Source organism: Diaphorina citri, unplaced genomic scaffold (assembly GCF_000475195.1).
Source record: "Diaphorina citri unplaced genomic scaffold, Diaci psyllid genome assembly version 1.1 scaffold1465, whole genome shotgun sequence".
Lineage (NCBI taxonomy): Eukaryota > Metazoa > Arthropoda > Insecta > Hemiptera > Psyllidae > Diaphorina > Diaphorina citri.
In genome coordinates this window covers 4,929-19,361 of record NW_007378891.1, presented here as the reverse complement: position 1 = coordinate 19,361, position 14,433 = coordinate 4,929, and the positions used below count along the sequence as shown (strand labels likewise).

At 37.6% G+C, this 14,433-nt stretch overlaps 1 protein-coding gene and 2 long non-coding RNA genes across 3 annotated transcripts; all 3 read right to left on the bottom strand.

Annotated features, from left to right (window-relative positions):
- Positions 1-1,262: 1,262 nt before the first annotated feature.
- LOC103516020 lies at positions 1,263-2,439 on the bottom strand. Its single transcript, XR_541741.3, has 2 exons — positions 2,237-2,439; positions 1,263-1,908 (listed from the first exon to the last, which is right to left on the bottom strand). It is a non-coding gene; the product is annotated as an uncharacterized LOC103516020 (long non-coding RNA).
- A 5,398-nt stretch (positions 2,440-7,837) lies between these two features.
- On the bottom strand, positions 7,838-9,090 carry LOC108253265. The gene is made up of 2 exons (XR_001809701.2): positions 8,874-9,090; positions 7,838-8,042 (listed from the first exon to the last, which is right to left on the bottom strand). It is a non-coding gene; the product is annotated as an uncharacterized LOC108253265 (long non-coding RNA).
- A 3,055-nt stretch (positions 9,091-12,145) lies between these two features.
- Positions 12,146-13,422, bottom strand: LOC113470248 (protein AMN1 homolog). Its single transcript, XM_026828537.1, has 3 exons — positions 13,006-13,422; positions 12,863-12,916; positions 12,146-12,722 (listed from the first exon to the last, which is right to left on the bottom strand). Exons 1-3 carry the CDS (start codon positions 13,303-13,305, stop codon positions 12,213-12,215), a joined length of 864 nt encoding a protein of 287 aa, XP_026684338.1. The 5' UTR covers positions 13,306-13,422; the 3' UTR covers positions 12,146-12,212.
- Positions 13,423-14,433: the final 1,011 nt, after the last annotated feature.

Below are 14,433 nucleotides of genomic sequence, written 5' to 3'. Positions count from 1 at the left end.
AATCTGGAAGTTTTGGATACAACCGCATATGGATTGTGAACAAATTCTTTGACCGCAGATGAGATGGCATCGTTGGAAGTAACACAGACATTTTTGGATGAAGGCATTTTGGATACCATCTAACAGTCCTGTATGAGAGGTAAAAGCTGACACTCTGATATTAGGTCTATATTCTCATGTTAACACATGATGTAAAAACACATGAGAATCTTCTGCAGACACCGTACAAATAATTATTTTTTTACTCCATACTTAAACGCCCTTTCACTTAAACGGCCTGACGATAGCACAATTTTATTCTAGCGTTATAAAAAGACTACATTAAAGATACAAGAAGAAGAGGAAATAAGAATAGCTTTCTGTCTACGCCTCTGTTTGTGATTGATGGCTTGAAGAAACCTCAACCCCTCCCCAGCTCCCATACACATTTCATTTCCGTTTCTACAGAATAAGGAAATTTTCTACAGGTTTTTGAATTTGAATATTGTATTGAGTGAATAATATTATGAATACATTCCAAGCACAGAGTCGAAAAATTCAACTCTGCCTGAAAACTGAACCCGGAATCAACACTCGTACAGTATTTTTTGTACGGTTAAAAGATAGGTAGGTACATAGTATCTAACAAAAGCAACTGAGGATTGATTTTGAAATACCACTGTTTCGATAGCAGTCTTTAAGCCCTTTCTTTTGATGAAATTGGATCTTGAAAAAGTTCGTCCAATTCAGACTTAAGTGGCGTAGACCCACAGGTGGGCCAATAAATGGTACGTTTTTTAGGTGGGCGAATAAATGGTACACTTACCCTAACCACCACACCACTGAGTTTGGTTAGCCATGAAACAACTGCATGAGATTCGTGTGGTCTGTGTCATAGAATGCCCATCCCGTAATATCTCCCTCATGAGATGGTCGATAAGAGAAAACTGCATTTATTTCTCTCTCTCTCCCTCTCTATCTCTCCCTCTCTCTCTGTCTCTCTTTTATTTTAATTAAAGTTTTCCATGTGTTATAGGATTAAACAAATTACATCAGCCGTAGGAGCATTTTTACTTTAAATTAAAACATAGGAAAGTAGAAGAGAGATAGTGAGTGAATATTTAAACTTTTTTTTTTACTGAACAAAATTAAATGATGTCTCTTTTGCATGCAGATATCTCATGCAGAATGCAGATATCTATAAGTATCTACCTATTTTGCATGAAGGTATATCTATCTAAATGGAGATATTTCTAAATAAAGTGAAAAGAAAACCAGTGAAATTTTCAAAATTTATAAAAATAGGTATTCTTACATTACACATCTGTCAGTATTTGAAAATAACGAGAGTATCCTATTGCCATTCAAAATAGATACATAATGTATTTACGAACATAAGTTTAGTTTACCATACCAAATTCCAAAACAATTATCGGCCATTAACCGGTTAAAAATGGCTCAAAAATTTGTTACAATTTTCTTCCCATACCCACACACATTTTGACACGGACTTTCACAGTGAGAGCTTGTAGAAACTCCGCTCATTAGACCACAATCTCTGTAGTTTAAACTAGATTTGACAGTTGAATTGGTTCATTTTAAACGTTGGCTCAAAATCCAGCAAATCCGAAATCACTGTATCTGATTGGTTCATTTTAAACGTTGGATCAAAATCCAGCAAATCCGAAATCACTTTATCTGATTGGTTCATTTTAAACGTTGGATCAAAATTCAGCAAATTCGAAATCAGTTTAACTTAAAGTTAAAATTCAGATTGTGGTCTGGACTATCAGGTTGACCTCTGGTAACTATTGGGGCGCAAGGTCACTCAGAATCATCACCTGGTCCATCTGGTTACTGATGGTTATATCCAAGGCAAGGGAAAGCTGTTATATTCCTGGCTTGACCGTCCGGGACTTACAGAAAAACCTGCGAAAGCCAAAAATGAATAAATCAATCAACCAGAAATAAATAATGAGGGTTGACAGAGGGAACTGTGCCTCATATCACCAAAGTATGGAAAAGTATCTTACAAGTGTAACAGCCAATGGAAAAGCAGAAATTTGAATTTTGACGAATTAGATCGAAATATGCCAGCCTAGTTAGCTTAGTTGGTAGTGCGTCTGCCTTGTAAGCGCTAGGCGCTTACAAGACAGACGCGCTACCAACTAAGCTAACTAGGCTGGCTTACTCCTGACATTCCGTACAATCCACGGTGGTACAACTCGACCTAAATAAAGGTTATTGAATAACTTACCAGGGGGTAATACAACCCAGCGCGAATGCTAGGTAGTTAAAAAAGTGAAACATTGCCATTGTCATTTCTATCAGATTATGGTTTTCAAATTTTATAACGAAATCTACAACGATGACACTTCCTGTCTTGGTGATGGCTAGTTGTCAACTAATTTTTAATGCATTTGTAACTAAAAAGATGTTACGCAAAACAAACTAGATGGGTTTGATAACAATCAGTAAAATGATGTTTGTTTTTACTATAAAATTGTGTAATAGAATAAATAACCAATGAAATAATTGCATCACCATACCCAATAACTTGGAAACAAGTAATAGGTAGGTAGGTAATTAATAATTTATGCATACATACCTATTCTGCCGTGCTAAGCGAAAACGCCGTATGTCAAAAAAAATCGATTTTTGGTTTTTGGTGCCAAATGGTTCCTATGATCCCAAATTTTGATCCTATATTTTTTTTCTTTATCCTAAACCCCTTAAAAACCACTAAAACGTGTTGCCGTATGTCAAAGACGTATGTTTGCCGTATAGATTGAAATCTTTAAACTCGATTTCCGGAAAGTAGGGTTTTTTGACATACGGCGTTTTCGCTTAGCACGGCAGTATTCCTTGTACATAATAATTATGTACAAGGACCGTATGGGGGGGCCAAGCGGGCTCTCCCCTACGGTCAGTTTTTAGTGTCCAAACACGTTATAAGGTTCGTTTTCGGAACGGTTGCCTTTCTCCTATATCCCATCATCCGCCTTCTCTCTTTGATTTCGGGACAATAAGACCAATCCCCTCTCCCTCTTCTCTCTCTCTCTCTCTCTTCTCTCTCCCTCTCTCTCTCTCTCTCTCCCTCTCTCTCTCTTTCTCTCTCTCTCTCTCTCTTCTCTCTCCCTCTCTCCCTCTCTCCCTCTCTCCTTCTCTCTCTCTTTCTCTCTCTCTCTCTACTGCCAGGATAAAGGGACTTTTTCCTCTTATGCGAGCAGTATAAATAATGTAATCACTAGTATTAACGGAGAGAGGGAGAGGTTGGGGGGGAGCAATGGGGCGGAAATAGGGAGTAGGGAAGTAAATGTAGGGATATGGGATTAAAGGGAGGGGGATTAGGGAGATAAGAAGGGGCAGAAAGGGAGAGGAACAGAGAGCGAAAGGGAAGAAAGGGAGAGAATATAGAGAGATTAAGGAGAAGAAAGGGAGAGAATAGAGGGAAAAGGAAAGAAAGAGAGGGAATAGGGGAATATGGGGAAACAAATGGGAGGGAAAGATAACAGTATTGCAGAGTCAACAGATAATCACTCATGCTTTGTGACGTCATAACGCACGCCATCCTGACACGAGGGAAAAAAACGAACGATGAAAAAAATAATAATGCATGGGGGAGGGGAGAAGAGAAAGAGGAGAGGTAATAGAGAAGAAGGAGGAGGAGAAACTGAGAAGACAAGAAAAAAGGAGGAGGAGGAAGAAGAAGAAGAAGGAAAAAAGAAGAAGAAGAAGTCAAAAGAAACCAATACACTCTATTGATGTTTTGTGGAACTTGATAGCCGATAGATAGACGACAGTCTGTGTACCTACATTATAAGGGGTAAGCGGGTAAGGCACCAAATACATAATATTATCATCTTGCTATGTACTTTTGTATGTGGTATGCAGTGGCGCGTGGTGATATTTTCAAAAGGGGAAGCTAGCTAAACAACTTTTTTTTTTTTTTTTAATCCAATTGAAAAAAAAAATCTCTTTCCTCTCATCTCATCTATAATGGATAAAATAGAAAATACACTACAGAAGGATTTCATCTAGGTAGGTACTTCAAAAGAGGTTCACTATGACGTTTCCCTGCTTTTGACTAAACTCGACAGAGTTTTAACTTTCTTTTTCCCCTTTCAACTTTTATCTCTGATCTAGGGTGACATTTGACGTCACTAGAACGTCACCGGCAGGACATTTTCATTGAAAAACTTTCACAGTCTCTTGGGAAAGCGGGGAATACAGGCTTTCTTGCAAGTCTCTTATTGGTTGCGAAAATGGGGTTGAAAAAGCGGGGAAGGCTTTCTTGCAAGTCTCTTGGAGAGAAACTGGGGGAGTAGGATGGTATGGAGGAAGGAGGAACCTACCTCTCTGGCTGAGTGGTTAAGCGCTCTGACTGTCAAAGCGGAGTATTCCGGAGGTACTGGGTTCGAATCCTGACCTGGTGAAAATTTTCTAATCAAGCTTTTCAGTTCTAGGGCCAGCTCCCATGGCGTAGTGGTCACTGCGCTCGCCTTGCACGCGAGAGATCCGGGTTCGATTCCCGGCGAGGTCAAGAAATTTGTATCATGCAAATGATAGATTCCGTGACTGGCTGTTGCGGGGCCCACTCAGCCTCGTGAGGAAAATGAGTAGCTATGACATATAAATGCGCATAGCGACCGGTGCCAGCATGATGGGTAAACATTGGATTTTAGAATTATTGAGATATTGGGAAAATCCTACAATGCTGCAGTGAGCACTCTTTTTTATTCCTTACCTTTTTTTTCCTTTTTAGCCCGTCCTTCCTTTATTATTAGGATAGTAATAACAAAATGTATAGTGGACGGGCTATTGTATTCGCTTCGGTGTCGTCTGTCCGTCAGTCAGTCAGTCTGTCCCCATAGAAGGGCTTATCCAAAGCTGGTCGACCTATATATCAAATTAAAGGCCTTTTTACCAGGAACACGAAAGTGGTGGTGCAAATTATCCAGAAAACCATAAAGCCAAAAAACCTGGTTTTGGGTTATTATTACGATAGTAATAAAAAAAGGTATAGTGGACGGGCTATTGTATTCGCTTCGGTGTCGTCAGTCTGTCTGTCACTCTGTCCCCATAGAAGGACTTATCCAAACCTGGTCGACCTACGAGTATTTATCAAATTAGAGGTCTTTTTACCAGGAACACGAAAGTGGTGGTGCAAATTTTGTCCAGAGAACCATAAAGCCAAAAAACCAAAAAACTGGTTTTTGAGGGATTTTTTCACACAAATGAGCTCTGATCTTGAAATTTTGTTGCGACGACCTATGAACTCAAAGCGAGAAAGTTTTAGATAACACTTCAGTCGATCATTTAAAACCGGTTTTAGCACTGGCTGTTGCGGGGCCCACTCAGCCTCGTGAGGAAAATGAGTAGCTATGACATATAAATGCGCATAGCGACCGGTGCCAGCATGATGGGTAAACATTGGATTTTAGAATTATTGAGATATTGGGAAAATCCTACAATGCTGCAGTGAGCACTCTTTTTTATTCCTTTCCTTCTTTTTCCTTTTTAGCCCGTCCTTCCTTTATTATTAGGATAGTAATAACAAAGGGTATAGTGGACGGGCTATTGTATTCGCTTCGGTGTCGTCTGTCTGTCCCCATAGAAGGGCTTATCCAAAACTGGTCAACCTCTATATCAAATTAAAGGTCTTTTTACCAGGAACACGAAAGTGGTGGTGCAAATTTCGTCCAGAAAACCATAAAGCAAAAAAAAAAAAAAAACAAAAAAACAAAAAATAACTGATTTTTGGGGGATTTTTTTCACATTTTCTCACACAAATGAGCTCTGATCTTGAAATTTGTCGCGACGACCTATGAACACAAAGCGAGAAAGTTTTTGATAACACTTCAGTCGTTAATTTAAGACCGGTTTTACCATCACCTATGTTAAGCTCCGCCGAGCAAGGCCAATAAATGGATGGATGACTTAAACATTATATTGGGAATAAAGGGAGAACGGGCTCTAGTCTTGATTTTAAATCATTACATGAAAGTAAAATCGAGACTTAAACCTTATATTGGGAATAAAGGGAGAACGGGCTCTAGTCTTGATTTTAAATCATTACATGAAAGTAAAATCGGAAAATCAAATCAAGTTTAGATAGATATACCTTCATGCAAAATAGGTAGATACTTATAGATATCTGCATTCTGCATGAGATATCTGCATGCAAAAGAGACATCATTTAATTTTGTTCAGTAAAAAAAAAAGTTTAAATATTCACTCACTATCTCTCTTCTACTTTCCTATGTTTTAATTTAAAGTAAAAATGCTCCTACGGCTGATGTAATTTGTTTAATCCTATAACACATGGAAAACTTTAATTAAAATAAAAGAGAGACAGAGAGAGAGGGAGAGATAGAGAGGGAGAGAGAGAGAAATAAATGCAGTTTTCTCTTATCGACCATCTCATGAGGGAGATATTACGGGATGGGCATTCTATGACACAGACCACACGAATCTCATGCAGTTGTTTCATGGCTAACCAAACTCAGTGGTGTGGTGGTTAGGGTAAGTGTACCATTTATTCGCCCACCTAAAGAACGTATCATTTATTGGCCCACCTGCCCACATTTATTTTTCTAATTTTTGTTTTTATGACGACAATTTTGAAATACCACTGTTTCGATAGCAGTCTTTAAGCCCTTTCTTTTGATGAAATTGGATCTTGAAAAAGTTCGTCCAATTCAGACTTAAGTGGCGTAGACCCACAGGTGGGCCAATAAATGGTACGTTTTTTAGGTGGGCGAATAAATGGTACACTTACCCTAACCACCACACCACTGAGTTTGGTTAGCCATGAAACAACTGCATGAGATTCGTGTGGTCTGTGTCATAGAATGCCCATCCCGTAATATCTCCCTCATGAGATGGTCGATAAGAGAAAACTGCATTTATTTCTCTCTCTCTCCCTCCCTATCTCTCTGTTTCTCTCTCTCTCTCTCTATCTCTCTCTCTCTGTTTCTCTCTCTCTCTCTGTTTCTCTCTCTCTCTCTCTCTTTTATTTTAATTAAAGTTTTCCATGTGTTATAGGATTAAACAAATTACATCGGCCGTAGGAGCATTTTTACTTTAAATTAAAACATAGGAAAGTAGAAGAGAGATAGGTAGTGAGTGAATAGTGAAAATTTAAACTTTTTTTACTGAACAAAATTAAATGATGTCTCTTTTGCATGCAGATATCTCATGCAGAATGCAGATATCTATAAATATCTACCTGTTTTGCATGAAGGTATATCTATCTAAATGGAGATATTTCTAAATAAAGTGAAAAGAAAACCACTGAAATTTTCAAATTTTATAAAATTGGGATTCTTACATTACACATCTGTCATTATTTGAAAATAACGAGAGTATCCTATTGCCATTTAAAATAGATACCTACAAACATAATGTATTTACGAACATAAGATTAGTTTACCATACCAAATTCCAAAACAATTACCGGTTAAAAATGGCTTAAAAATTTGTTACAATTTTCTTCCCATACCCACACACATTTTGACACGGACTTTCACAGTGAGAGCTTGTAGAAACTCCGCTCATTAGACCACAATCTCTGTAGTTTAAACTAGATTTGACAGTTGAATTGGTTCATTTCAAACGTTGGATCAAAATCCAGCAAATCCGAAATCACTTTATCTGTTTGGTTCATTTTAAACGTTGGATCAAAATTGAGCAAATTCGAAATCAGTTTAACTTGAAGTTAAAATTGAGATTGTGGTCTGGACTATCAGGTTGACCTCTGGTAACTATATTGGGGCGCTCGGTCACTCAGAATCATCATCTGGTTACTGATGGTTATATCCGAGGCAAGGGAAAGCTGTTATATTCCTGGCTTAACCGTTTGGATCAAAATTCAGCAAATTCGAAATCAGTTTTACTTAAAGTTAAAATTCAGATTGTGGTCTGGACCATCAGGTTGACCTCTGGTAACTATTGGGGCGCTCGGTCACTCAGAATCATCCACCTGGTTACTGATGGTTATATCCGAGGCAAGGGAAAGCTGTTATATTCCTGGCTTAACCGTCCGGGACTTACAGAAGAACCTGCGAAAGCCAAAAATGAATAAATCAATCAACCAGAAATAAATAATGAGGGTTGACAGAGGGAACTGTGCCTCATATCACCAAAGTACCTATGGAAAAATATCTTACAAGTTTAACAGCCAATGGAAAAGCAGAATTTCGAATTTTGACGAATTAGATATCGAAATATGCCAGCCTAGTTAGCTTAGTTAGCAAAAAGGCCTGCCCCACCAAATACGGCCCTGGAAATGGGATATAATAATATATTTATGATGTACTTATATTCTGTGTGTACATACGATATGAGATCTAATATATGTGAGTACACAGCAACAGCAGCAGCGGGTAATACGAACTTTGTTTTTCTCTAAGCTAACATTATACGAAAACTAAGAAACTCTACAGGGTGTAACACAAATAAGAAAATCTTACAGGGTGTTACCGTAAATCGTAAATCCAGTGTTATTCTTATGGGGATAGACAATCTATATGTCAACTAGAGGTTTCAGAGGAAGAGAACTTTGAATTTTAGCGTCGATTTTAAATAAATGTAACGTATAAAACTATAAACCTATGTATGTATCTGGGTATTTTTACCTACCTACAAATAGAGCTAATATTGGTCTGTGAAATTTACCTAATACAAATTTTTTCAAAATATTGTATGGGGATTGGTGTATGATATATTGTTACCTATTTACCTACATATTTTTTATTGTTTGGGGTGTGACCCGTTAATTTCATTGGACAGACGCGCTACCAACTAAGCTAACTAGGCTGGCTTACTCCTGACATTCCGTACAATCCACGGTGGTACAACTCGACCTAAATAAAAGATATTGAATAACTTACCAGGGGGTAATACAACCCAGCGCGAATGCTAGGTAATTAAAAAAGTGAAACATTGTCATTGTCATTTCTATAGATTATTGTTTTTAAATTGTAAATCTATCAAATTTTATAAAGAAATCTATAACACTGACACTTCCTGTCTTGCTGATGGCTAGTTGTCTACTAATTTTTAATGCATTTGTAACTAAAAAAATGTTACGCAAAACAAACTAGATGGGTCTGATAACAATCAGTAAATTAATGATGTTTGTTTTTACTATAAAATTGTGTAATAGAACAAATAAGCAATGAAATAATTGCACCATACCTAATAACTTGAAAGGAAGTAATAGGTAGGTAGGTAATTAATAATTTATGCATAGGCACCTATTATTATGTACAAGGACCGTATAGGGGTCCAAGCGGGCCCTCCCCTTCGGTCAGTTTTTAGTGTCCAAAACACGTTATAAGGTTCGTTTTCGGAACGGTTGCCTTTCTCCTATCCCATCATCCGCCTTCTCTCTTTGATTTTGTGACAATAAGACCAATCAGAGTTTGGATACTGTACTGAGCTCTATGTTTACTGTGCTTGTGAGAGAATTGGTATTAAAAATATCTACCTTCCTACTTACAAGTTAGGTATGAATATAGGGAGTTGTGACGTCAGATTTCACGTCAAAATGCGCAGAAACGCTTGCGCACAAACAAACGAAGCGGGAGTCATGAATTTTGACGTCATCACCTACGGGAGCGTATGCCGTGACGTCAAACTTTACGATTTACCGGTATTTTTTAAATCGATTTATATCGATATCTAGAAGTCGTAGAAGAAAAAGAAAAAATCCGTTGGTCCTCATTTTTCCTGCTCTATGACTTTGAAACATCACCCAAGTAAGCGCAACTGATCTATTTACTACTTACATGTACGAGTACTCACTTGTTTGAAATTTCACTCCCGAGTACTCCTGACACACTTTTCAAGTTTCGTGAATTTCCTGGAAAAGGGGTACGAGTTTCAGAGTTTGGATACTGTACTGAGCTCTATGTTTACTGTGCTTGTGAGAGAATTGGTATTAAAAATATCTACCTTCCTACTTACAAGTTGGGTATGAATATACAGAGTGTAAGAAAAAAGAATCCATCAATGAATTGGCCTCCAAAATGGACTCAAAAGTTAGTTGCAAGATTTTGGCCAAAACAAACGTACATACAAACAAACAGACGGCAGAGATCTCAATGTTATAAAAAAGAAAACTGAGAACAAAATAATAAAAAGACTGAGAACAAAATTGTAATAATTGCAATTTTCAACTTTTCATTTTTTTCGCGCCTCTGTAGCCATAAATCTCTCTCTACTATGAACAAACCATTAACCCTTAGGTACCATCCGTGACCAATATGAACTATAGGTTGATAACTTGTGCATACGTATTTTGATCCCATACTGTAGGTAGGTACATTTTTTTACATTGTAAGTACCAAACAACCTGAATTTCCGTAATATAGATATACCCCACTATGAAGCTTAGATGTACCTAGGGGCAAACTTTCAAAGTTGGGTTAAGCTTATACGAATCTAATATCAAGCGTGCCGGGAGGCGCGCGAACGTCAAGAGTTCCAAGCGCCGCCCGGCCTATATTAATATAGGTATGAACCTACATTATACCTATATTTGTTACCCTCTTTCTAGCTATTTATTTATTTACAATTACAAACGGGACAGGCCCTTTACTATCTAAGATACAATATTTGCCCTACCTATCAAAACTAAAAATTAACCTAGGTATAAAAACAAAGTACATTAAAAATTAAAAAAAATGCCTATAAACCCATATAAAGAATGCCCGATCTGTTGGTGATCTTAGAATCCAGATTGAATAATCGCTCACCATTTTGGGTGGTAAGTAGGGAGAGGGGACAAGAAAGAAAGCACAGAGATTTGAGGATGCTCCAATATCCGATACTTTTTTTTCCTTTTAGGCGCAGTATTTTTACTAGGAAGGTAGGTAGATAGGTAGGTATATTTCAACTTTTAGGAGCAAAAAGGCCTGCCCCACCAAATACGGCCCTGGAAATGGGATATAATAATATATTTATGATGTACTTATATTCTGTGTGTACATACAATATGAGATCTAATATATGTGAGTACACAGCAGCAGCGGGTAATACGAACTTTGTTTTTCTCTAAGCTAACATTATACGAAAACTAAGAAACTCTAACACAAATAAGAAAATCTTACAGGGTGTTACCGTAAATCCAGTGTTATTCTTATGGGGATAGACAATCTATATGCCAACGAGAGGTTTCAGAGGAAGAGAACTTTGAATTTTAGCGTCGATTTTAAATAAATGTAACCTATAAAACTATAAACCTATCTAGATGTAGCTGGGTATTTTTACCTACCTACAAATAGAGCTAATATTGGTCTGTGAAATTTACCTAACACAAATTTTTCAAAATATTGTATGGGGATTGGGATATGATATTTATTGTTACCTATTTACCTACGTATTTATTGTTTGGGTTGGGGTGTGACCCGTTAATTTCATTGTAATATGTTTGCTGTATTGTGAGCAGATAAATACGATTAGATTTTTTGTTTTAAAATTTCATTCTCAACAAAATAGCTTTTGTTATCAAGTGTTATCATCGCGCGAAATATTATTGTTGTTTAAAACAAAAGAACTAGTGTGATACAAAAATTCCGCCAAAACTATTAATCAAAACCAAACAAAACTCGTGGAACACCATTGCAACCTCATTCAGATTCAGAATGTGTTATAAAGGGTGAAAAGTTAGTCCCTATAGGATTTCATAGTGATATTGAACCACCTTGAAAATTGGTTAGTTGTTATCGACCAACTATTACATTCAGACTGGGTAATGAAAAATGTTGGCAAAGAATTAAATAAATGGATGTACTGTTTGCTGTATTGTGAGCAGATAAATACGATTAGATTTTTTGTTTTAAAATTTCATTCTCAACAAAATAGCTTTTGTTATCAAGTGTCATCATCGCGCGAAATATTACTGTTGCTTAAAACAAAAGAGCTAGTGTGATACAAAAATTCCGCCAAAACTATTAATCAAAACCAAACAAAACTCGAACACCATTGCAACCTCATTCAGATTCAGAATGTGTTTTAAAGGGTGGGAAGTTAGTCCCTATAGGATTTCATAGTGACATTGAACCACCTTGAAAATTGGTTAGTTGTTATCGACCAACTATTACTATTACGACCAACTATTACATTCAGACTGGGTAATGAAAAATGTTGGCAAAGAATTAAATAAATGGATGTAAAAGTCAAACTGTTAGATATCCACTTCAACATACATCGACTAAAATGACCATTTAAAAATCGAACGTAAAATAAATCTGTATCTTTGTATTGTTATTGAAGAGGAGATCGAAATTATTCAACCGTGGACACCCCAAACAATTGAGTAATGTCAGGTTAGCACATCTGATGAGGAAACATTTGACAACACTGTTCGTAAGGAATAAACAGTCTTGTAGTTTGAGCTCGGTAAGACTCGTAACCAAGGGCGACGTCTCTCGAATATTCACGAAGGCAGCATCGGTCAGATTCGTCTTGGAGAGGTTCAGATAGGACATGTTCTTCAGTTCAGATATAGCTTCCATACAGGCGTCTGTCAGGTGTGAACAATGCTCGACACTGAGTGAGAAGAGTAGAGGACATGACTTACAGAGTGTGAACAGGACCTCGTCAGTAATTAAAGCCGCGCTCACACGATCCACGTTACACAATTTGAGTTCCATCAACCGAGGCAGCATTGGGAACAATGTCAGTAGGTCATTGTGGCATGGAGAAGGCAATAGCCGCTGCTTACTAACGTACAGTTGAAGCGATCGAATAAAGCCGCGCTCACACGATCCACGTTACACAATTTGAGTTCCATCAACCGAGGCAGCATTGGGAACAATGTCAGTAGGTCATTGTGGCGCGGAGAAGGCAATAGCCGCTGCTTACTAACGTACAGTTGAAGCGATCGGAGTTTTTTACATTTTGACAACAATGGTAGATCGGTTGTCAGATCTTCCAGCGTCCATATTAGTCGTCCGACGTCTGGATTTATCAATAACGACATCAGACGTTTCAAATGTGATGTCGGACTATTGTCAGATCTTCCAGCGTCCATATTAGTCGTCCGACGTCTGGATTTATCAATAACGACATCAGACGTTTCAAATGTGATGTCGGACTGGAAGTATCGACGTGTTTACAATAATGACACTGACAGATACGACTACTCTGTTGTGACTTGAGAAAGTGGGAGTGAGTTTTCATCCGAAGGATTTGTTCCAGCAAATTGGTTTTCAAATTGTTTGGTAGCTGCTCAAACAACTCGGCTGGATAAATATCCAGATGTCGACAGATGAAATTCGTGGCTTCCCGTTTCAAGGATTTCGGGTAAAAATTCATCTTGATTCACCCCGTATGAAAACGATTTCTAAAAAGCTCGCGTCGGGAAAAGCTTTTAAAACACGCCGGGATTTTAAAATATTAAATAATAATTAAAGACTAATGTATTAATTATGGTCTGGGGACATACATTGGCTAGACCGTAGGTACTCATAATTATTGTCTCGAATTTCTGGCTCTGCTATAAAAAACGATTTCTAAAAAGCTCGCGTCGGGAAAAACTTTTAAAACACGCCGGGATTTTAAAATATTAAATAATAATTAAAGACTAATGTACTAATTATGGTCTGGGGACATACATTGGCTAGACCGTACTCATATTGTCTCGAATTTCTGACGCTGCGATAAATCTTGGCTTGGGGATATTCCACGACTCCACAGTCTGAACTCCGCACTGCACAGACTCTACACTCCTGGGGAAGTTTTTTTTTCTACAATTGGAGTGAAAACTATGGAGGTTAAGCTTATACGAATCTAATATCAAGCGTGCCGGGAGGCGCGCGAACGTCAAGAGTTCGAAGCGCCGCCCGGCCTATATTAATATAGGTATGAACCTACATTACCTATACCTATTTGTTACCCTCTTTACAGTTCAAAATTTTATTCATCCAATAACCTCAGGGAAATACTCGTATGATATCTGGAAGCATACAAGGGTTAATTTCAACGGCCTCTGACCACTACCAAACGGGAGCTGACTCTAACATGCATTAGACGTGGAAAACTTTGAATCTCGGTACCCCATTTACAATACATCGTCTACACAGAATGATATTGGATATTTTCTCTGTACCTAACTACCTACATAATTATGTGTAGGTACCTAACACATACGTTCACGTAAAAATGTACCTAACTACCTACATAATTATGTGTAGGTAGGTACCTAACAAAATATATACCTTCACGTAAAAATATGTTCCTTCCGCCCTACAATATGCATACATTGCACATCTCTGTAAGAACTTTCGTACATTGTTCTCGTACAAGCTTCCTTTTACTTACTCTTTTCAATTTACCTAGTACACATTATGTACTTATGTACAAGTAGAATTTACTGCTTACATGTACACTAGGTACTTGGAATGTACTCTTTTCAATGAAGCAGTTGCAATTGGGAAAATATTA